Source organism: Scardinius erythrophthalmus (assembly GCF_964197995.2).
Source record: "Scardinius erythrophthalmus genome assembly, chromosome: 13".
Lineage (NCBI taxonomy): Eukaryota > Metazoa > Chordata > Actinopteri > Cypriniformes > Leuciscidae > Scardinius > Scardinius erythrophthalmus.
In genome coordinates this window covers 5,241,144-5,264,380 of record NC_138233.1, presented here as the reverse complement: position 1 = coordinate 5,264,380, position 23,237 = coordinate 5,241,144, and the positions used below count along the sequence as shown (strand labels likewise).

General features: G+C 39.1%; 1 protein-coding gene across 15 annotated transcripts in view; it reads left to right on the top strand.

Moving 5' to 3' along the window:
• LOC308700560 (protocadherin gamma-A1-like) overlaps positions 1-18,644 on the top strand; it is a gene marked incomplete at its 5' end in the record, with an annotated part of 176,556 nt that extends 157,912 nt beyond the window's left edge. For 14 of the 15 annotated variants that reach the window (XM_081382209.1, XM_081382208.1, XM_081382220.1 and 11 more), the window contains 3 exons: positions 8,249-8,307; positions 14,399-14,496; positions 16,595-18,644. In XM_081382209.1, the coding sequence (XP_081238335.1) occupies positions 8,249-8,307; positions 14,399-14,496; positions 16,595-16,860 (423 nt within the window). In that variant the 3' untranslated portion in view covers positions 16,861-18,644. Of the gene's footprint in view, positions 1-118; positions 2,796-8,248; positions 8,308-14,398; positions 14,497-16,594 lie in introns of those variants that run through there. The other variant, XM_081382215.1, reaches the window with a different exon arrangement.
• Between the last annotated feature and the right edge of the window lie 4,593 nt (positions 18,645-23,237).

Genomic DNA, 23,237 nt, shown 5'->3' with positions numbered 1-23,237 from the left:
CTCCACGCTCTAGGGGAAGTGCGTGGGTCTCACTCTCTCTATGTGTGAGAGAGTGTGTGTGTCTGTGTGTGTGAGATAGGACGGGCCTCTTTGTGACTCAGTCCCCGCCCTGTTGCACAGCGGAGGCGCAGCTAATTCAGGGAGTTTGGGAGATGAGCTGGATGGAGGACTGTTTTTTCCTCTCGTGTTATTTCCCGAAAGGTTTACAGCCATCATGAAGTATGTTAAACTTCTTTATTCACTCCGCGCGATTTGGATTGCGTTACGCACGACATCGTAGCGCCGCTTTAACTGGAATATGGATTCTATAAGACGAAAAAGTTGAAACTTTTCCCTTCCCCGGATCGCTCATAATGGAGCGGAGACGCTCGTGGCCCGCGCTCTGCCTCGCGCTCTCCCTCATGCACCTCTCAATCGCGTCTGGTGAGCTCCGTTATTCGGTACCGGAGGAACAGAAGCCGGGGTCTGTCGTTGGGAATATAGCGAGAGATTTGGGTCTCAGCACCACGAGGATTACTGAAAGAAACCTACAGGTCATGTCGGAATCTAACGCGCAATTTTTCGAGGTAAATCCTAACGGTGTCTTAGTTATTAGAGAGACGATAGATAGGGAGCGCATGTGCGCGTTAAGTTCGACTTGCTCTTTGCACCTTCAAATAATTCTTCAGAACCCTATAGAAATCCACAGAGTTCTTGTTCAGATTGACGATGTGAACGACAACGCGCCGCAGTTTCCAAACGTGAATTCATCACTCGAGGTTTCTGAGGCGACCGCTCCGGGAACGCGATTCCGTTTGGAAAGCGCACGCGATCCCGATGTGGGCATCAACTCCCTGCGCACGTACAGCCTCTCTTCGAGCGACTATTTTGTTTTAAACGTGGAGACTAAAAGCGACGGCACTAAAATTCCAGAGCTCGTCCTGGAAAAGGCTTTGGATCGTGAGACCCAGGCCGCGTTTCGCCTCTCGCTCACGGCCGTGGACGGAGGACAACCGGAGAAATCCGGAACCACACTCCTGCTTATTAGGGTGCTGGACGTCAATGACAACGCGCCCGTGTTTGACGAGCCGGTGAAAAGGGTTAGTCTCTTGGAAAACTCTCTTCCAGGTACACTTGTGACCAAACTGAATGCCACTGATGTAGACTCTGGGATAAATGGGAAAATTTCCTACTTGTTCAGTAAATACACACCAGAGAGAATCCTTAAAATGTTCAGCGTTGATTCTACATCAGGGGAAATCCGAGTTGTGGGGGATGTGGATTATGAGGAAGCAAATGTGTATGACATCACGGTTCAAGCCCGGGACGGAGGCTCTCCCGCCATGGAGGGGTCATGCAACATCAAAGTGGAAATAATCGATGTGAATGATAACACTCCGGAGGTGACGCTGACCTCCCTGACCAGCCCCATCCGGGAGGATGCAGAGACCGGCACTGTCATTGCCTTGATCAGTGCAAAAGACTTAGATTCTGGGGACAACGGGAAAGTGACACTTAGAGTATCTCATGGACTTCCGTTTAAATTAAAGTCAGCGTTTGGTGAACACTACACGCTCGTGACCGACGGCCGTCTAGACAGAGAGGCCATTGATGAGTACACTGTTGTTGTCACGGCGACCGACTCCGGCTCGCCGCCTCTGTCCTCCCAGAAGATGTTTGCGGTGCGTCTGTCAGATGTGAATGATAATGCTCCAGTGTTCTCGCAGAACTCCTACTCAGTGGACGTAGCTGAAAATAACGCTCCTGTCACTCCGATAGTAAGCGTTTCGGCTTCAGATCCAGATGTGGGCGACAACGCCCGACTGTCTTACTCCATCCTACCGACCAGCATCCACGGCGGCCCCGTCTCCTCGTACGTCTACATAAACCCGGAGAACGGGAACATCTTCACCATGCGCTCTCTGGACTACGAGCAGATGAACGCGTTTAAGATCGAGGTTCAGGTGCGTGATGCCGGATCCCCTCCGCAAGCGTCCAATGTGACCGTGCACGTTTTCGTGGTCGACCAGAACGACAACCCTCCCGTCGTCCTCTATCCCATCCACTCTGAAGAAGACGGGCTCCAGCTGACCGTCCCGCACGCCGCCCCCGTCGGACACCGCGTGAACAAGATCGTGGCCGTCGACCCCGACAGCGGTCACAACGCGTGGCTCTTCTACAGCATCGCTCCCGGGGACGATTCTTCACTGTTTCACATCGAACCGCACACGGGAGAACTGCGCACCACACAGAAACTCATGGACGATGAACAGGGGGGGAAAACTCACCCGGCTTACAGCTTCGTGGTGATTGTGCGAGACAACGGAGAGCCAGCTCTGTCCACTAGCGTTTCGGTCACGGTGACCATAGAGGAGAAAAGCGCAGACAAATCTACAGACTTCCGAATCATCCAAAACAAGGGGACTGGAATGACGGACGCCACGTTGTACCTCATAATTGCCCTGGGTTGTGTGACTTTGGTGTCGCTGTTGACTATGGCGGTGCTCTTGGTACGGTGCATCAGGCACAAGGACGGTTCGACGTGCTGCTATTCCAGGACGGGTTTCCGTTCCCGGCACACTTACCAGCAGAGAGCCCATAAGGACCTCCACCTCCAGCTCAACACTGATGGACCCATTAGATATATGGAGGTGGTGGGAGGGCCTCAAGATCCTCACACACGGACCTACAGGCCCTGCTACTCAACGCTCTCCAGCAGGAGCGACTTTGTGTTTGTCAAGACTCCCATGTTGAGTCATAACAACACACTAAACATGACTTTGACTAGGAAGCACTTAATGAACTCAGCCAATGAGGTGAGGGCAGACTCATCCCCACAGCCAATCAATGTGTGTGTGTGACTAATGAATTTAGTCTCTTCTGCTCACCAAGGCTGTATTTCATATTGTGAAATATTACAATTTATAATGACTTTTTTCATTTGAATGTTTTAAAATGTCATTTATTCCTGAATTTTCAGCATCATTACTCCAGTCTTCAGTGTCACATGATCCTTCAGAAATCATTCTAATATGATTTGATGCTCAAGAAATATTTCTGATCTTTATCAGTGTTGAATGCAGTTGTGTTGCTTCATATTTTTGTGGAAATGGTTATAGATTATTCCCCCCCCCCTCAATTCTTTGGTAAAAAGAACGTTAAAAAAGAAAAGCATTTATTTAATAGAAATCAAACATGTTTCTTGATCATCAGATCATCATATTAGAATGATTTCTGAAGGATCATGTGACACTGAAGACTGGAGTAATGATGCTGAAAATTCAGCTTAGAAATTTCAGAAATTTCTACTTTTCAAGTAGAAAACTTTTCTTTTAAACTGTAAAAATATTTCACAATATTACTATTTTTACTGCATTTTTGAGCAAATAAATGTAACCTTGGTTAGCAGAATAGACTTCTTTCAAATACTTTTTTTTGTTTTGTTGGTTTAATCACAATGATTCCAGGCTTTTGACAGGTAGTGTAGGTGGAAAAGAATTTCGGGTAATGTTTCAACCACAGGGCTGATTATTACTCACGTCGAAGCCTCTTTTGTGTTTTCTCTAGTTTCCCAATGTTTTAGGAGCATATGATGCAGATGGGTAATGTGTTAAATATGCTTCAAGTGAACGTCATAGTGCAGTTTTTATGTTTTGGCAAAAACTGCAGTAGACTGGCAGGGTGTGAGTCCTGTGACTCAACAGGAAGAGGGAGGAAGAACAGAGAAAAGATGAAAAGTGGGAACACAAGGGAAAAGAGTGTGGATCAATTAGAACAAAAAGAAAAGCATTTAGCACAAGTCTGGATGGTGTCAGACAAGAAGGGAGGAGAAAATTAAGACACAGTTAGGAAAGAGGCTTAGAGAGTATTGAAGTAACATGAACTTTGGGATTTTAGAGTTGGAAACATGGTTGTCAGAGGGGAAAAACAGATTTAGATTAGTGATAAAATCCAATGTAAAACCTGGGTCCTGAGGCAAAAACATTTGAGAACTGTTTCTAGATTTTACATTGGACATCAAGTGGAGATGCACGTACCAAAACTGTTTATCGTACAAAAGTGAACAAAAATGTCCTCTGGTTCCCAACTGATGTGTCACGGACTGCAGGGAAAATCCAAGCTTAATGCAAGTCATAAATGAAGCTAATCTCGTATAACCAAACTATACATGGTTATATGAGATTAGTTGCATTTTATTACGTTTTATTTTTCCCTGCTGTCCGTGAGCAATCGTCTGAGAACCTCTGGTTGAGGCGGAAGACATGAAGCGAACAGAAATATAGAGCAGACATCAAGAACGTACAGAACAGAATTCTAAAGCGAGGTTGAAGGAGACATGGACAACAGATGGACAGGAAGAGGAACAGACCGACAGATAGAAGTGAGCGTTTGGATGGGGGGAAGGAAAAGGCGGGAATATGACGAATGAAGAGAGAGAAAGAGGAAGTAGGTTCTGGAAGAAAGAGGTGGCGGAATAACAGGATTCCAGAGGCCATTCATTGACCCCTGACTTCCTGTTGTGCTGAACTCATTTTATTGATTCCATACGTCTGAGTCCTGTGACTGAGTGTGTGTGTTTGTGTGTGTGTGTGTGTGTGTGTGTGTGTGTGTGTGTGTGTGTGTGTCACATCTGGGTTATCCCATAGGCAACTGTGATTTACAATTCTCATTTCCATGAACTCTTGAGTAGGAATTGTCAGTTTATATTTGCAAGTTTCTCCTTGAAGTAGTTATTTGTAGAGATCTGGGCAAGTGTGATATGAGTTTGCTGTTCGTTGAAAGTGAGTTCCTCTATAATCTCCTGTGTTTATGTCTATTGAGGGATGAGCCTGAGAAATGGAGATTTTCCTCTTTTTCTTTCTCCCATTCTGGACATAATGTCCCATCTCTAAGTCTCTTGAGAGTCGTTCTATCTCTCGGGTCGCTGGGCTGCCATCTGGCTCCGCTATCATGACACGTGCTGTGTGTGTGTGTGTGTGTGAGAGAGAGATAGAGAGAGAGGGAGAGGTGGGCATGTGAGTTTCAATAGAAATGGAAGAATCCCTAATGGACCTGAGGACAGAAAGAGGGCTGTGTTTGTGTGTGTGTGTGGTCCTGTTTATTACTATTCTTCTTGTTTTACACCTTTTCTATTTCACCCCATCAATAAAACCTTTAACTTTCGTTTTCCTTTTCTCATCTTCTTCCATCTTGATCATATTGTGCTTTAAAAATGTTTCGTGATAAAATTTCTTGCATTTTCATGACAAATAAGCACAGTTTCTCACAATTCTCATTACTGTAATGCAAACCAAAATATTCATTAAACTCAAAAGTAGAACTTTTGAGGAAATGTGCTTAACTGTGAAAATGAACTCAGATGTTCCTAAAATTACACTTCATCTGTTTGAATGCCAATATTTCTGTAAAAACACCAGTTTAATAAATGCGTGGCAGGTTTATGAGGCATCATTCTATCTCTGACCAACATACTTCATGCGGCCTGGAGATTTGTTACTTTCTGCATGGTTATGACAGGAAACATATTTCATGACTTTCTGCCAGATTTGTCCATGTTTTCAGATTAACCCTTTCACTGACCTCTTTGATCGTGTTGCCATTGCTTTTCTCAGAAGCACTTGTAGTGTCCTACTTTTATTCTTTTTTAGCTGTGACCGTCCTGATCGGTGTAATCAGACAGTGTTTCAATCAAACTGAATTCATCTGTGCTAATCTCACAACCGTGATGCTAGGTGGTTGCTAGGTAGTCGCTTTCCTAATCAGAAGAGTCAATAATTAACTATTGTCAAGGTTTCTAGTCATATGCATCTGCCCTTCTGTTTTGAGTGAAAATGTGTGTACAGTTTATACAGAGAGTTATCCTGCTGAGTGTTTATAAGATTTACAAAGTAAATCAGATCTTTACGGAATCTTTACCTTCCCGTTCAGTGTTTAAAATATGGTGGGGGACGCTTCTCTATTGTGTGGTCAGGATGAATGTCACATAGATGTTTTCCATGTGGTCTATAAGGAAGGATGTCTTGGATAAATCTAGGTTGTTCAATCACAGGATCTTTCAGGTTTGATATACTGATCCAGATGTGGTTCGTGTGTGTGTGTGCACCAGATGGAAAGCTACAGATTATGGCCAGATATTTGTGAATTATATTTATAATAAGAATAAGCCATTTTTCTAAGTGGGCTAATATAGTTCAGTATCTCTAAGTTGAATGTGTGCATACAGTCCAATGTCTTCAGCTCAGTCAGAATTTAATTATTTTTATGGGTTTTTTTTCACGCTTTAGCATGACTGATTTGATACACACATTTTGCAATAGTGTCTGTAGTGTTTGAGTGTGTGTATGTTTGTACATAGGTGTGTTTCATCCTGCTTTGCCATGTGAGCAGAGCATTAGTTTGTTTACAAATGTCACACAGTCCTTTAGGCGTATTTGGTGTGTGTGTTTGGGACCATGAAATCTATTGTGTGTTATGTATAAATATTCAGTATGTAAATACCATTATTTGAGAGGAGACTATCAACCTTTAACTTCAACTTTGAGTCCACCATGGCGATGGTCTGCTCGTTGCAATTATAAACACGGTATCTTTATACAGCAATGTAACACTACTGTTTGATGTTTATTGTCGATACTGTTTCAGTTTCTATTTTACAAATGGCAGGCGATGTACAGTATACACATGACGAGAAAGACAGACGCCTCATTACGGGAGATTCGTCTGACATTCCTGCAGGCGGATGTAACCTTCACGCTCGCTCGCTCCGCACTCGTACTGCCCTCGCTGAAAGAGCGTTTTGTACACATGAGGATATGCAGGAGTCATTACTGTCTGAAAGGCTCTGACCCTGAATATGAATAATCATTGTTCTGATTAATCTGATGTGCTTGGGTTCATGTGTGTACAGAGCGAGGCGAGTCATGGGGTTTTGTTTGAGAGGTTTAGGATTGTGTGTTTATGGGTGTGATTGGCTATATTCCACAAACAAACCTGTTCACAGAAATGCTCTAAACCGAACAAAACGATCATTTTGGGGACGTTTACAAATGTACAAATTAAATCAAATGATTTTTTTCTAAATATGCTAAATGCTAATGATTCAGGTCAGGTTTATGCTAGTATGGTTATTATGTTTTCAGTTGTGTGTTTTGGCTATACTTCACAAACAAAATTGTCTCAAAGTTGTTCAAATCGGACAAAAAAAATCATTTTGAAAACTCGGTTTTCTAATACAGTTTTGTTTTGTTTAATATAGTTATTATAATTAGCTGTGTATAAAAAAAACAATGTAAGCCAACACTCAGTCCTCGTTTATATAGTTCAGTAAGCATGTGTGTATTCTCTGTTGTGTGTTCTTATTTCATCTGATGTTTGTGGTTGTCACTTTTGATGCAAATGTGTCCTGTGATTCTGTGCATGTGCATCCTTTGTGTTTCTGATATATGGCTGAAAAAAGGGATTGCCTGTTGTTGTTTTTTTTTTTTTCTTGTTGAAATTTGTGGCATCATAGAACTAAATGGGCTGTAAAAGCCATTTTAATGTTTTGGCCATCATTTGACTTTAGTGTCTCTCGTTGTTTAGCTGTGATCCTCTCGGTCTCCTCTCTTCTCTTTCTGTCTATTTATTAATTTGGTTTTGATCAATTTGGTCAAGTTTTTCATTTCACTGTCCAATAAGAAAAAATTGTGGAGAGAAAAAGTGGAGAGGCTTTTATCATTGTGTTTTTGAAGTGTTATATATAAGAATTTTTATTTTGGGGTTTGTGAAATTTTATAGAGAGAATGCGCAGTGTGAGTGTTTGCTGTCCTGAGGATGGAATCACAATGGCCTTTCTGTCTTTGACCCAATTAGTCACAGAGCTTGTTTCTCAGTCACTGGAACAATCCTTGACTGTGTGTGTCTGTGTGTGTGTGTGTGTGTGTGTGTGTGTGCGTGCGTGTATAACCACAACTTATTTAACACCCATCGATTTCAAATGAAACCTCTATAAGTCGTTTGTCAAAGTTGCTTCTGACATTCATTTAGATTTTATTACATAGTGCCAAAGGAAACATGAGCACGATGAAGTGAAAAGGTCTCTCGCTCTCATGATTTGGTCACATGCTGTGTCCTCAAGGTCACACACACTGGCAGTCACCACATACAGGATACACACTTACATCATTCCTCTGTCGCCATGGCAACAGCGAGGTCACACAAATACACTCACAAATGTCTTAACTTTTCTTTTTATGTCATTACTCATGTTTTTCCTTTTGTCTCATTACAGCAAAAACCACCCACCGCTGACTGGCGTTTCACCCAGAACCAAAGGCCCGGGCCCAGCGGGTGAGTAACACACGCCCATAAACACACACGTTCACTAAGATTTGCATTATGTAAATGCAAAAAGTCACCTCTATTCAAAAACATTTGCATTGAATAAATGGTCAGCACACATTGAGATGCATATATATGAGTATATATAGCAGGAGATGACATACAGAAATAGATTTGCATGAGTATGAGACATATGATGAGACATATGATGCCTTCATGTGCACCTGGGAAACTCCAATGTCGTGATAACGACTCGAGGTACAATTCAGAAACATAACATGGAAGTAGTATGAACAAAAGAAAGAGCCTTTGTTGTGAACAATAAACACGAACTACACCTGAATTCAAAATGATACAAATATTAATTTCTATCACTTTTTTTTTACGTGGGATCAATACTAAACGTGAAGCAAATCATGAAAATTGAATGATTAACACCTTTTGCTACATCCTTTCCCACTGATTTCAATAGATTATATAAATATGTATCATAGATCAATGTTTGCACCATGTTTCAAACCAACACGGCTCTTCCAGTAATTCCCACTCGTAAAATTCATGCATTCGTAATCACGATATTTCGGACTCCTTGAAAGACACAATAGGCTGTGCACAATTTTTGCCTGAACGTACTGTGCACAGTGTACATACTGAATATTGTTTAAATAAGACACTTTAGTAACCCTTACCCTTCTCCAAAGAGAAAGAGAGAAACAAAAAGAGACAGAAACTAGCTGTGGTCTGAATCTTAATGTTCTTCTCTTCTTAACAAAATGGCTGCTGTTATTCAGGCACTTACCCCTCCACCCCCAATGCCTCAATCTGCCAAGAGACAGAGAGAGAGAGAGAGAGAGGGGCCAGAAAGAGTAAAAGAGGGGGACAGTGAGGTTTATTGCCATGCTAATGCCTGTTATAGTCAATGCATTGTGCTGAAACTGATTGGAACCATTAAGATGCCAAAGGGCTTTGATGCTTTGACTATATCAGTGTGATTGACAGCGACTCATCCAATCAGGTGCTCTTTAGGGGGAGGGGCCGGTCACAGGCAGCAAATAAGATCCTGATTCTCTCGTGTGCCAGTTTTCACAACTCATCGGTTTCCATAACAGATGTTACACAACACATTCCATCCTGACAGGACCCAGTTTGAAAGAAGCCATTTGGAAGAAATTAAATCTTTTTGTTTAGTTTAAATTGGCAGTGCTACATATATAGCAGCGGACCCAAAGAAATGTGTGTTGTTAGCAGGGTTATTATAGTTAACTAAACCTAAAACATTTAAAAAAAACTTTGTCACTTGAAGTTACTTACACTGACACAAATTTGTTGTAGGATTTACTTGAAAAAGCTAGGAAACAATTTTCACTCAGAAATTGCTCATTTCACAAATAGTTACAAATCGTAAAATGGAAAGTAACACATGGATTTGACATTTAAGACTGAAATAGTATTTTCCAGTAAAACATACTTAAAAAATAAACACATTTTTACACTGTAGTTGCCAAAGCAACACTTCTCATTTTTATTTAGTTTAACCTATTCAAATAACTAAAAATAACACTGGAATAAACATTTATAATAAAAAAAACTATTTATAAAAACATTTAAACTAAGAAAACTCCAAAAAGCACATCCATAAATAATAAAAGTAATCCATATGACTCCAGTGGGTTAATAAAGGCCTTCTGAAGCGAAGTGAAGGGTTTTTGCTGGAAGCCAGTGATTAGAGTTTACATGTGTGTGGGAAGTGTTTTCAAAGGATTGTAAATGCAACGCAAATGTTTGTGCGTTCATTTTTAGCTTTCAGGGGTGGCAGTTGTCATACACTGGCATTCAGACAAAACGGGAAATAAACAGCTCATGATGCTGCTGTTAGTTCTCTTGCTTGAGTTGGCAATTTGGCACAGGTTTAAACAGCCTAACACCATGTCCTAACCAGACGTCATATGCAAGACATTTGTCTGTCCATACCAGACTCGAGCGAGAAGTGACAAAATCAATCAAAAATCACAGCCAATCAGAAGAGCGTGTGGGCGGGACGAAATGGATAAAGTACAATATCAAATTCCCAAACACTATTTTAACATGATTAAATATACAAACTGAGTGACTGAAACATTTTTTTTTTTTTTTTATCACAGAATACATTTGTTTGTTCACATTGAGTTGACACTGTTGTTTCCTTTAATTAATTTTCAAGATCTGAGATGAATTAGCCTATCCATTGTATGTCTATAAAGGTCATGAAAAACAAAACTGACTCAATAATAGGCTACTAACACTTACTATTCTATATCTATTATATAAAACATTCCTTGCTACGTGTGCTGCGCTGGTCTGGCTGAGACTGGCCACGACATTTGCATATTGTTGCCCTATTGTTGATTTGACTGCTTCTATTGCTCTCTTCATTTGTTTGGATAAAAGCGTCTGCTAAATGATTAAATGTAAATGTAAAACGATCTTCAAACCCACATTAAATTCTTTTTACATTATGTAAAGCACTTAATCTGCATCTGAGATTATCATTGTAATACTTTGTATGTTTAATCCGCAATTAATGCCTCAGAATAGAAGCTTTGTAAAATAGAATCAACGCGAATTGCCGTTAGTAGGCTACTAAAAAAAACATGGAAAATATAAAAATTTCCGCGTGTTGCGTTTGGTTAGGACGCGGTGTAGGCTTATAGGGCAGTTTCATAATTTGCATTGATTTCGTATTGTTGTTAAGTCTGTGCATTACGATTGCACACTGTATCAATAATGTCTAATAATAATGTCAAAACTGTGATGTGCAGTCAAATGTCCCGGTGTGTATGCTGTTTAATCGAGTCTTCTCATCGATACGCTTGCTTTATAGACTCTATTCCCAGACAGCAATATAGTGTTGGCCCAGATCCGGCCCACATCTGGTATTCCACATCTGGGCCGACACAGCGGTGACACTATGTTGGTGTCTGGGTTGTTTCTAAATGTTGTATACCTAAAACATCTTCCCGTGCCTCTGATAGTTTATAAAGTTTTAAAATATAGTTTTCTTACAAAAACCCATTGCTTCACTTCAGAAGGCCTTTATTAACCCACTGGAGACGTATGGATCACTCTTATGATTAATGGATGCGCTATAATGATTGAAGCTTCAAAAACTCGGGCACTATTCACTCACAATTAAAAACTGGGATAAGATCAAATATTATTTAACATAACTCTGATTGTGTTTGACTGAAAGAGGAAAGTCATATGCATCTAGGATGACTTCAGGGGGAGTAAATAATGGGATAATTTTCATTTTTGGGTGAACAATTCATTTCAGTTTGGTTGTCCTACACTTCATTTCCCACCAAAACCTCATAGTTAATTTGGATGTTTTTTCCAGTTCCTTCAAGCCCCAGTCCACACATGTAAGATGGACGCCGTCGAGCAGGCTGAGGTATTGAAGTGTAGCTAGTTTCCCTGCTCGCTCCTGTAGGTTTCTCCCTGGATCATCTGAGTCTCGGTGCTGTGTTAGTGTCCAGTAGTGGCGCTGGGGCCCTCAGGGGCCGTACTGCTCATAGAATAGAATGCAGTGTGTAGCGTTGTGCCTTGTGCATTAGTGTGTGATTAGCTTTGTTGCAGTGCATCGGCATCCCATGGTTATGGAGCTGTGAACTGTGACACAACATACGTAATGTCCTTTGTTTTATGTTTTACAAAGGGGTTTTATGAATGAATAGCTGTAGACAATGACATCTTAGACCATCTTTTTGACAATCTGGTCAAGAGGAAGTGATTATCCAACCACAGGATGTGATAATGCTGACCACAGGAAGTGTGATTTCCTGCAACTGTGATGAGACGCTGATTTTGGAGAAATGAGGCATCTTATCTTCACGCTGGTGAACAGGAATAGCTGTGTGTCGATCTGAAGTGTTATGGCAGGATATGCGAGTTATATGCGAGTCTATAAGCAGCGATGGTTAAGTGGTTAAAGATCAGAGCTGGTGTCCTAAAGGTCACAGGTTTGATCTCCGACTGTGACCCTCAAACTTTCAGTTCTGATGCTTCTTATGAAATGAGTTCAGATCAGCTCTGGTTCTCATTAGGGTTGTTCACTCTAAAACAACATCACCCTGTTTTTCCCCCTCTTCTTGGCACTGTGAGTTTATCCCTTTGAAATGCTTGGCAAAAACAAGCAAAAAAAGTCTTTCCCTTCTCAAGTCTCTTTCAGCTTTTCATTCTTTCACCCATTCCTTCTGTCACTTTTTCCTTCATATGCATAAATTCCATTTTTTTTGTTCTTGAATGGTTTAGATTTATTTTCTTTCTTTCTTTCTTTCTTTCTTTCTTTCTTTCTTTCTTTCTTTCTTTCTTTCTTTCTTTCTTTCTTTCTTTCTTTCTTTGTGTCTTTCTCTTTCTCTTCTTCGAGTCTGTTGTTGTCGCGTCGTGCGGCCGCTCGTGTCTTGTGTGCAGATGTGCTGTGGCATTGTGGTTAGTTGTCTGGTGTGTGTGTGTGTGTGTGTGTGTGTGCTGTTAGACTGTTTTACAGCTGCTGGCCTCATGTTAGACAGGAAGAGAGACCCCGACTTCCTTTTAAACCCTTTCAGAGACAGATGGCCTTTAGCATTAGCATCTTATCCTCTCTTTGTGTTGAAGATGCTTGTTAGTTATTCAGATTTATTTATAGTATGTCCATACAGACCATGACATAGTCTTGCACATTGGAGAAATGATCATAAGATCAAATTCTATGCAACATTTTAAAAATGAGGCCGAAGAACAGTAAACGGTACATACGTATATTAGTTGTGTTTTTTATTGTTTGCACATTTTTCATAATTTTATAAAAAGCGTTATGGTAATTCTCCAAGTTGAGCTGCTATTATAAAATTATTCAATTGTGATTTCTCACCATCAGTTAATGTTGCTGATGTTGAATTCCTCGCTCTACCCACACCGGAGCTTCTTGATTTTTGCTACATTATTGTTCAAAAGTTTGGGGTCAGTAAGAATCTGTTTTTCTTTTGGAAAGAAATGAATACTTTTATTCAGCAAGGATGCATTCAATTGATCAAAAGTGACAGTGAAGACATTTATAATGTTGCAAAAGATTCTATTTCAAATAATTTCTGTTCTTTTGAACTTTCTATTTATCAAAGAATCCTGAAAAAAATATTTTTAATTAGTTTGCACAAAAAATATTAAGCAGCAGAACAGTTTTCAACATTGGTAATAAATGTTGAAAAAAACACTGAAGACTGGAGTAATGATGCTGATTACATTTTACTATATTTCACATAGAAAACAGCTATTTTAAATTGTAATAATATTTCAAATTTTGACTGTATTTTAAATCAAATAAATGCAGCATTGGTGAACATAAAAGACTTCTTTCACAAACATGAAAAATCCTGACTCCACACTTTAAAACGGTCGTGTGTTTCCTGATGTTTGGGAACAGGATGAGGAATCTCCATTATTCCTCTCTCACGCAGAGAAAAGAGAACATCCGGACTGTTTTATGAGGAACAGCGATTTATCCTTTGTTCATGTAGTCGTTACTAATTAAGGAAAGTATTTTAAAGTCATCATTTTAATGTTTAATTAACACATAATGTATTGTGGAGCTTTACTCTTCAAAATAAAACTTGCGTTAGAGGATAATTAAAGGCGATTAATTGAAAGTTACCGACAGTAAAGAAGGTTTGTGTGTGTAATGAGGTGATTTTAGTGCGATCAGGGCTTTTGTTCACCGTGGATGCAAATTGAACAAGCCTTTGAAGACAAAGTCGCCACACATGGAAATGTTCAGTGGTTGTGTGTGTGTGTGTGTGTGTGTGTGTGTGTGTGTGTGTGTGTGTGTGTGTGTGTGTGTGTGTGTGTGTGTGTGTGTGTGTGTGTGTGTGTGTGCGCTGTAGCCGGTCGTTTTCGTTTTCCACTAGAGTTGGTTTTTGCAAAGGCTGATCTAGTTAAAAGTAACATGGAGGATTGAGCGTGTGTGTTAAAATGAAGGCACAAAGCGCCTCACACACACCCACACACACACACGCTGCAGCTGTTGCTGATAGCAGCGCTACAGAACGGCCTCTGTTTTGCTGACTCGTCTTCCTCTTCCTCTCTGCAGGGCTGCTGCCACTCCTGAGGTTGCCATGGGAACAGGACCCTGGCCCAACCCCCCCACTGAGGCCGAGCAGCTCCAGGCGCTGATGGCCGCGGCTAACGGTGAGAATATCTATATATATTTGCGAGCATCACTATGTGTTGGATTGTGCATTTGTAATGTTGAAAACACAGGAGAAACATGCATTCTGAGAGTGTTGACTTCATTGCTGGTGGTCATTTACATTATAATCAGATTAAGTTTTGCATAGATTTGTGTCTGATGGGTGATCATGCTGAATGAACACACACTGAGTCAATTCAGCGGCCCGTATCTATATAAACCACATCACAGCAGCACGACGTCACCCTCTCATCTTTCCCCTTTCTTTCACTGCCGCTGGGACTGAATGGGAATACATGGAGAATGACTCATCACACATTTACTTAGTTGCTGCGGTATTTCCACATCATTCAGATGACAGCTGCTGTTACATAAAGATAATTAATAACTCTACAGACTCTAATGCTCACCAAGGCTGCGTTTATTTGATCAAAAATAGTCAAATTTGTAACATTGTTAAAATAGTTAAAATAGATGTTTTCTATGTAAAGGTAATTTATTCCTTCACAGTGTCACATGACCCTTCAGAACTCATTCTAATAGGATGATTTCCTGCACAAGACACATTTATGATTATCAGTGTTGAAAACAGTTGTGCTGCTTCATATTTTTGTGGAAACTGTGATGCATTTTTTTAAGGATTTATGATTAATGGAAAGTTCATTATAACAGTGTTTATTTGAAATATAAACATTTAAAAACAAGTAATAAAAACTCAGTGAGTGTTTTAGCGCAATTTTCTGACGTCATGGGATCACAACACTAAGAGATAGTAAATCTTTTCCTGGATTTTTTTTGTGCGTTCCCGAGATTAGACCTTCCTTAACATAATGCCGAAAACCCGAAGTCTCTAGGTGGTCTGGTTGAGGAGTAGATAGAAGTGCAAGATTGGTGCGCACAGACAGAACAGAAATCATGAGTTAACAATCGCAATTTTGTCCGGTGGAAAATTGCGCTAAAAAATGTTGCTTTTGATCAATTTAATGTGTCCTTGCTGAATAAAAGTATTCATTAAAAAACTTACTGATTAATGAGAACACATAAATAAAGCACATTAGAACACATATTCGTTCTGTCCAAGACATTCACACAGACACATGAGATGCGAGTGGAATCATTGTATATTTGTCCTGCAAAGACTCAGAGACGGACATTATCGAGTTATTCGGTTCCCGTCAGACAGCGTGTCAGTGTTTCCACTGTTCTGTCCAGTGTTGTTCTGTTCTGTGATCAGCCAATCGGCAGGTTTCCATTAACACTCAGTTTGTTTGCTTTTGTCATTGTTCGTTTTCTAGGTTAAAGTCTTGTAGAATAAGCTTTGTTGGATTTATTTCATTTCAGTTTCTGGTGTGTCCTCATGTTTTTAATGCAAAGTGAATGCACTGACACTACTGGATGAGAACTAAACTTGATCTGAATGATGACACAGTTGTCTTCGATTCAGTTTTAAAGCATCTTATCCTCTCTTTGTGCTGAAGATGCTTGCTAGTAATTCAAGCTTATTTGTAGTATGTCCATACAGACTGAGAGGTGGTGTGATTCTCTGAACGCACATTGGAAAAATGATCACAAGATCAAACGTAGGACTGTTTCTATGCAAAAACGAGACCCAAGTTTATCAAGTTTTTTTTAAATGATTGGATTGTGTTAATGTTGCTGATGAAGATCAGTGGCATTCGGCAGGTTTCAATCAACGCTCACTTTGTTTGCAAGTCTTTAGAATAAGCTTTGTTGAGTTTAAAAAGGGTTTCTGTTTCATTTCACTCTCTGGCCTTCTAATTTGTTTTTTAATGCACTTTGCATTTTAATGCACTGACACTACTGGATGAACAAAACTTGAACTGAATGATGACACTGTTATATTTGATTCAGCTATAAAGCAGCTCTACAGAATTCATTTCTCTGCAGCATCAACACTGTTATTGAACTGATTTGCGTCAAGACTGAACTGACTTGACACTGTTATCTTCTGTAGAGCTGCTTTACAGTTTTCTTCATAACGAATGAACTTTGCAGCGTTGACACTGTCACTGAACCGGTATTGTAATACAGAAATCCTCTGAAAGTGACCTAACAGAAACTGTCTTTGGTCCGCAGAGGTGAGCGAGGCGACCAACACTCTGGCCCCTGGCACCATGGGTCTGACCACCCGCTACAGCCCTCAGTTCACCCTGCAGCACGTGCCCGATTACAGGCAGAACGTCTACATCCCCGGCAGCACTGCCACCCTGACCTCCAACCAACAGCAGGTCCAGCAGCAGGCCCTGCCTCCAGCACAGGTCCCCGTCCCACAGCCAGAGCCGCCCAAGGCCGCCCAGACGCCCGCCAGCAAGAAGAAGTCCACCAAGAAGGAGAAGAAGTAGAGGGCTGATGCACGCTTTAGCTGGACGACTCCATCCTGTGCTGGAAATCTCTAACTATTTAGAGAAATATATGAGGTTAAAAAAACATTGTCAATGTAAAAACCCACTTCTCAGATTTCACACATGCATTATTTCCTTGCTCAAGTACTGTAAAATCATTTGCGTATAATTCTGATCCCTTCGTTTTTCATATTTTCATGCTCACGTTTGCCAAGTTTATGCAACCTTTAAGCGACACTATATTCCTGCGTATATCTAGCCAATAATGTATTTACCACAGTAATACTTTACTGTGATCATGTTAAACCGTCTGGACAGAAAGAGGAAATGTATTATTAGAACAATCAAACACGGTGTCCATTGCCGCATTTCATGACGTGCCCAGTAGGATGATGCCGTGCTTGTAAACTGCATCATGATTTTTATTACTTTTGTTATTGTTTACTAAAATACCACTATTGATTATTTTCGACGTGTTCATGTAGATCAAGTCAGGTGACTATAGCTGCATGCTGTTTTTTTGCGCCATAGATAATCTCCACGTCACCTGACGTCTACACACACTCGTCCACAACCTTCTCACGGAGGAGGCGAGCAGTTACACCGTCCGCCTGCGTTGTATTTTCAAATAATCGAAGAACGGATTCCCCTGTGTATCACTGAGCCAGAGTTTTAACTGAATGTTTTCCGAGCCATAATGGGAGCGTTGTGAAACCAGTGACCACACGCAGTGGCATATTGTCCTTAGCATTCAGTATTTCCAGGTTATCCTGAAGTGTTGAAGCTGTTTATCAGTGCTGGTTAGTAATGATACTCGCTGTGAGTATCCGCTGTTTTGACGAAGAAACCTCCTCATATTGTGAGTGGCTGACATACGACAGCATTTCCTTGATGCAAAGGCTGATCTTTTTTTATTTGCAACAAGCTCAGTGAACAATTGATTTCAATCTGAATGGATTTAAATTCAATTCTCGTCAAGATGCTGTTTCAGAAGGAAACTTGTGCTCACCGAATGTACACGCAGCACATGTTAAATCCAGTAAAGAGTCTGTTTGGAAAGCTGGTGTTCTAGAAAACACTTATGATACAAATATTCCGTCCAAATGCTGATTCCGGTTTACTTTCCCATTGGCATGACTTTCCTTTGTAAATAGAAATCAGCCCTTAAAGCACACACAATAACCCTTTTCAGATGATCAGCTCAAGAGGAATGGCTTACTACTGGAATGTCATTTTATTTTTTAGAAAAAAAAATCAAAAATTTTAAAATGGAGTAAAAAAAAACAAAAAAACTTGTCACTCTGTTACCGATGTAGTTCTTTAGTACTATGAAAGCCAACTAACGCACCTGTAAATAAAGAGTTTAACTTTTACTTATGAAAATAAATAGTGACACACTCTTAGTCTAGAAGTTGTGATGTTCTGCATATATTTTTGTGTTCATTTTTCTCTCTTTTCCTGTCACACTTTTCCATGAAAAGACACAAAATGGAGGACGAATAGACCTAAACGCCTCTGTTTATTAATTTGGTGATCTCTGTTGTGCTTACATGTGAGAATGCTTCTTAATGTTTATATGAAGAATCGAATAGATCTATTATCTGTGTGTGCGTGTGTGTCTGCTGATGCTGTAATCCTGCTGTAACATCGCTGATAAGACGCTTCATTCCCGCCTCCTGTGTGCTACTTGCATTTTATATGCTAATATTTATATTGCTGTTTTATTTTGATTTTTTTCTTCTTTTCCTGAACACTGACATTTCAAATAAAATGTTCTCAAATTATTTGTTTCATTGTTTTGTTTTTACAATATCACAGCTTTAAGTGTGGGTCCACAAAAATCATATTCTATATGCATTTTCTTACATATATTTCACCTAACAATTGTTTTTAAATGCATTGAAAGTTAAGAAGTGTGAATGTATATATGCATACATTCATACCTACCTACATATAAAAACATATTTACATGTATAAACAAGTATATCATACAAATTCATATCATACAAACTCAATTCATATATAATTGGTTGGTCTACATACAAACATTCATATATACAGTACATACATTCATACACAAATATACACTCAAAAATACATGCATTCATATATACTTTTACATAACTACAGCTACCTATGTACTGTACACACATATATACAGCACATTCCAACATATACATACAAGTATGTTTATATGCATATACATGTGAATGTTTGTGTATGCATGTACAGTATGTATATATACACGTGTATGAATGTATGTAGGTGTGTATATTCATATATATATATATATATATATATATACATATACATATATACATACATGCATATACACACACAGACACACATACATGCATACATACGCATATATATATATACACATACATACGCATACATATACACACATATATACATATATACACACACAGACACACGTATATACACGCATATATACATATACACATATATACAGACACACATACATAGGCATATATATACACACATATATACATATACACATATATACATGTATATGGTAGATATGCGTGCATGAATGTATGTTCATCAACATGAGTTCTCACCACCTTTGCAAATGAAATAGTTTCTGATGTTCACAGAATATTATGCAAACTATCTTGCCAAAGCATTAAAAAAGAATGAAAAATGGAGCAACAGTCTCCTGAGGGTTTGATTTGCCCTTAAAGAACCTCTGAACATTACTTCAATGTACAACTCCAGTTCTGTTTCACTGTTCAGTCTTCAATAAGGTGTATATTCTCCACAGCAAACACTTGTCCAGTTAACTAATCATAAAAAGTGATTTGGCTCTGCATTCTCAGCTCTATTTCAGTCAAACGAAGCTAGATGAAACAATCTTCTCTTTCAGGATCACAGAGACTTTCATCGGGTTTTCTTTTTCTCTGCTTCCTTTGCCAAAACTGCATCAGTGTTTTAACAGCTGTGTGATTTGACCAGGTTTCAAACAGGTGACCAGAGCTGATGAGGGAGAGGTAGACAGTGGTGGGGTCAGAGGTCAAAGGCGTTTTGCGAGAGCCGGCCTGATTAGGGTCATGATGAGATTTCAGCCTGAGACAATTAACAGATGGCAATAAAAATCCAGCAGAGACCACAAGAAAAGTGTTTCATTTTCTCTGCCTCTGTCATGAAAAATCACACTGATGTTGACTACAAAAACAAAACTCAAGGAAGCCCATCTGTCTGCCCAACACACACACACACACACACACACGCACGCACGCATGCACGCACGCACGCACGCACACACACACACACACACACACACACACACACACTCTCTCTCTCTCTCTCTCTCTCTTACAAAATAAGTCTTTTCCACTTCAGCTGGCGTTACCATGGAAACCCTTTCCTTTTCCAAGAGAGTCGAATGGAAGGAGTGATTAGAATCCAAAACGGGGGACAGACGAACAAAACACAAACAGACATGTGGAACAGGGAAGATGTGGAGGAAGGACTGGAATATACACGGATCAGGAAGAAAGGACACTTGAAGCTTTTTCTGAGGGGTTATTGGAAATGCAAATCAGAGAAAATCCTCTTTTAACAGTTTTGATTAACAAAAGAGGCTATAATCTACACTTTATTACTTTTCAATTCAATTCAAATGTGTTTAACTGGCATGACGGCCTCTTTTGAGCCTTCAAATTAAGCAGCCTGGTTTTGTTACTCTAAAGTCCACATGTATTAAAATACACTTGTTTCACTTAATCAATGTACACATGAGTGCAAGTATAAACTATCATTGATACATTTACTTAAAGTCAAAAAGAAAACATTGCTCATAAAACAAAACAGATCTAAAACATCTATTAATTAAAAAAAAAAAATGATGTACACATCCTCATAATTCCACTTTGACCAAACACACAAAGTAAAATTATTCAAGTGCGAGGGATTGTGGATATCAGTTTCTCCAAAGGTTTGGTGCAGGCGTGACGCATTTCTCCAGGCAAAACCCCGGAATAGATTTAGCATTTTAGCACTTCCAGAGTCCATGGGTTTTTTTGAATGGACTAAATAATGTCTGTGGTGAACACACGCTCAAGACACTTTCATGATTTATTCTACAACATAAAATATATCATTACCCCACTCATGATTTTTACACTGTTGCCTTGTTTGTGTGTTTTGGCCATGATTGGGCTAGTTTTGATTAACCATTGGGCTGGTTTTGTTATGCAGATTTTCCTATTTTTTATTTATTTAATTTCTTTATTGTGGATAAAATAATGTCTGTGGTAAACATAATTTGATGATATTTGAACGTTTTGCTCTAATACATAAACTGCACACACTAAACATTCTCATCTAGATACTTATTAGAAACATACATTTTCAGAAATAAACATAACAGCTTTAAAATTAGCGTTTTTGATATGAGTGGGTGTCTACAGCATTGATATGTTGTAGAAGAAAACGTCCAAGTATCAACAACGTATGTTTACCATTTATTAACTAATATTAATAATAATAAAAAAAACATTCCTGCACTTTTGTGACCTGTCATGCTCAGTCATACATACAACACAATTACATTTACAAGTGCTTTAATCTCACAGAAACACTTCAGCTGTTTACTGTATTCCTAAAAGATGAATTGCAAATGCGGCCATCATATGAATTGTTTGTATAAAAATAAAGAAATTTACTTTAATGTTTATATTTTATAAATACATATTTGATGTGAAAATATTACTCTTCAACTGACATTAAAGTGTACTTTTTTAAAGTGTTGTTTTTAATTTCAATCAATTTAATTGAATAAATTGTGAATGTTATACTATGTCTACATTGACCTGTAATGTCAAATTCTGACTTTTCTGTGATATGAGTGGAAGTCGTGCAGATTAAGGTCTGTGAAAAGCACGACATGAACGTCACAGAGAGAGAGAGAACACTGAGTTCACTGCGCTGAGACACAGCGAAAGTGACAACGAGAAGTGTGAGTGTGTGAAAGTGCATTAGACACACTTCAGCGCCATGGCGACAGGTGTTGTCAAGGCAATGAAGCAGCTGCTTAGGATATTCTGGGATGTTGCCCTCACACAGTTTCCCGAATGGTTTGCAACAGAATTGTGAGGAATGAAACAAACAACCAAATCACAGGGTTTATGATAATCACACTGACCAATCAATTAAGCTTCAGTCTTCAGTCACATAAACACGGATTAATGCATTCATACCAACAAAACACGACCAATCAGAAAAAAAGATCCCTAAACAAACTATCTCTCTCTCTCTCTCTCTCTCTCTCTCTCTCTCTCTCTCTCTCTCTCTCCTTTTCATTTCTGTGCGTTCTGCAAGAGTTATTTGACGCACCCACCGCTAGCCTAGCTTAGCACAAAGACTGGATGTAAATGGATAATGGTAGCATACTAATCCCAATAAGTGACAAAATAATGCAAACATTTTCCTATTTACATGTTGTGATCTGTATAGTCACAGCGTGTACAAATAACAAGACTATATGAGACAGAGACCATTTTTAATCGTATAAATACTGGGAACTATATTCTCACTAGGCGTAGGAGCACAGCTACTTGGGCGGAGTGGCTACTTGGGCGGAGTGATTAGCGCAGCACACGAGACGCCCTGTTGTTGATTTAGCTGTGCTCCTACGCCTAGTGAGAATATAGTTCCCAGTATTTATACGATTAAAAATGGTCTCTGTCTCATATAGCCTTGTTATTTGTACACGCTGTGACTATACAGATCACAACATGTAAATAGGAAAATGTTTGCATTATTTTGTCACTTATTGGGATTAGTATGCTACCATTATCCATTTACATCCAGTCTTTGTGCTAAGCTAGGCTAGCGGTGGGTACGTCAAATAACACTTACAGAACGCACAGAAATGAAAAAGGTATGTATGGACTTATCTAACTCTGGGGGATACTGTGAATAAGCTAAAGTCCCAAAAAGTTGGAGTGTTCCTTTAAAGTGTTCATGCTTAACTTAAAATTTGTTGAGAACTTAAAAATCCAACTAAACTCAACTTACAATTTTAAGTTGTTAACTTATTGCAGCAACATTTGTACAGTATTGACTACGTATGTATATATCCCTATATATAGATATATATAATATATATACACACACACATATTAACATATATATATACACAGTTTATATAAACAAATATGTAATATATATATGTATATATACTGTATATATTACATACTATATAGGCACACATATACATACATATATATATATATATATATATATATATATATATATATATACACAGTATGTAATATAATACAATAGATATTTTTTTGTAATATATGTTTGTTTATATATTCTTGCTGAATAAATGTTTTGTTTGTTTTCAA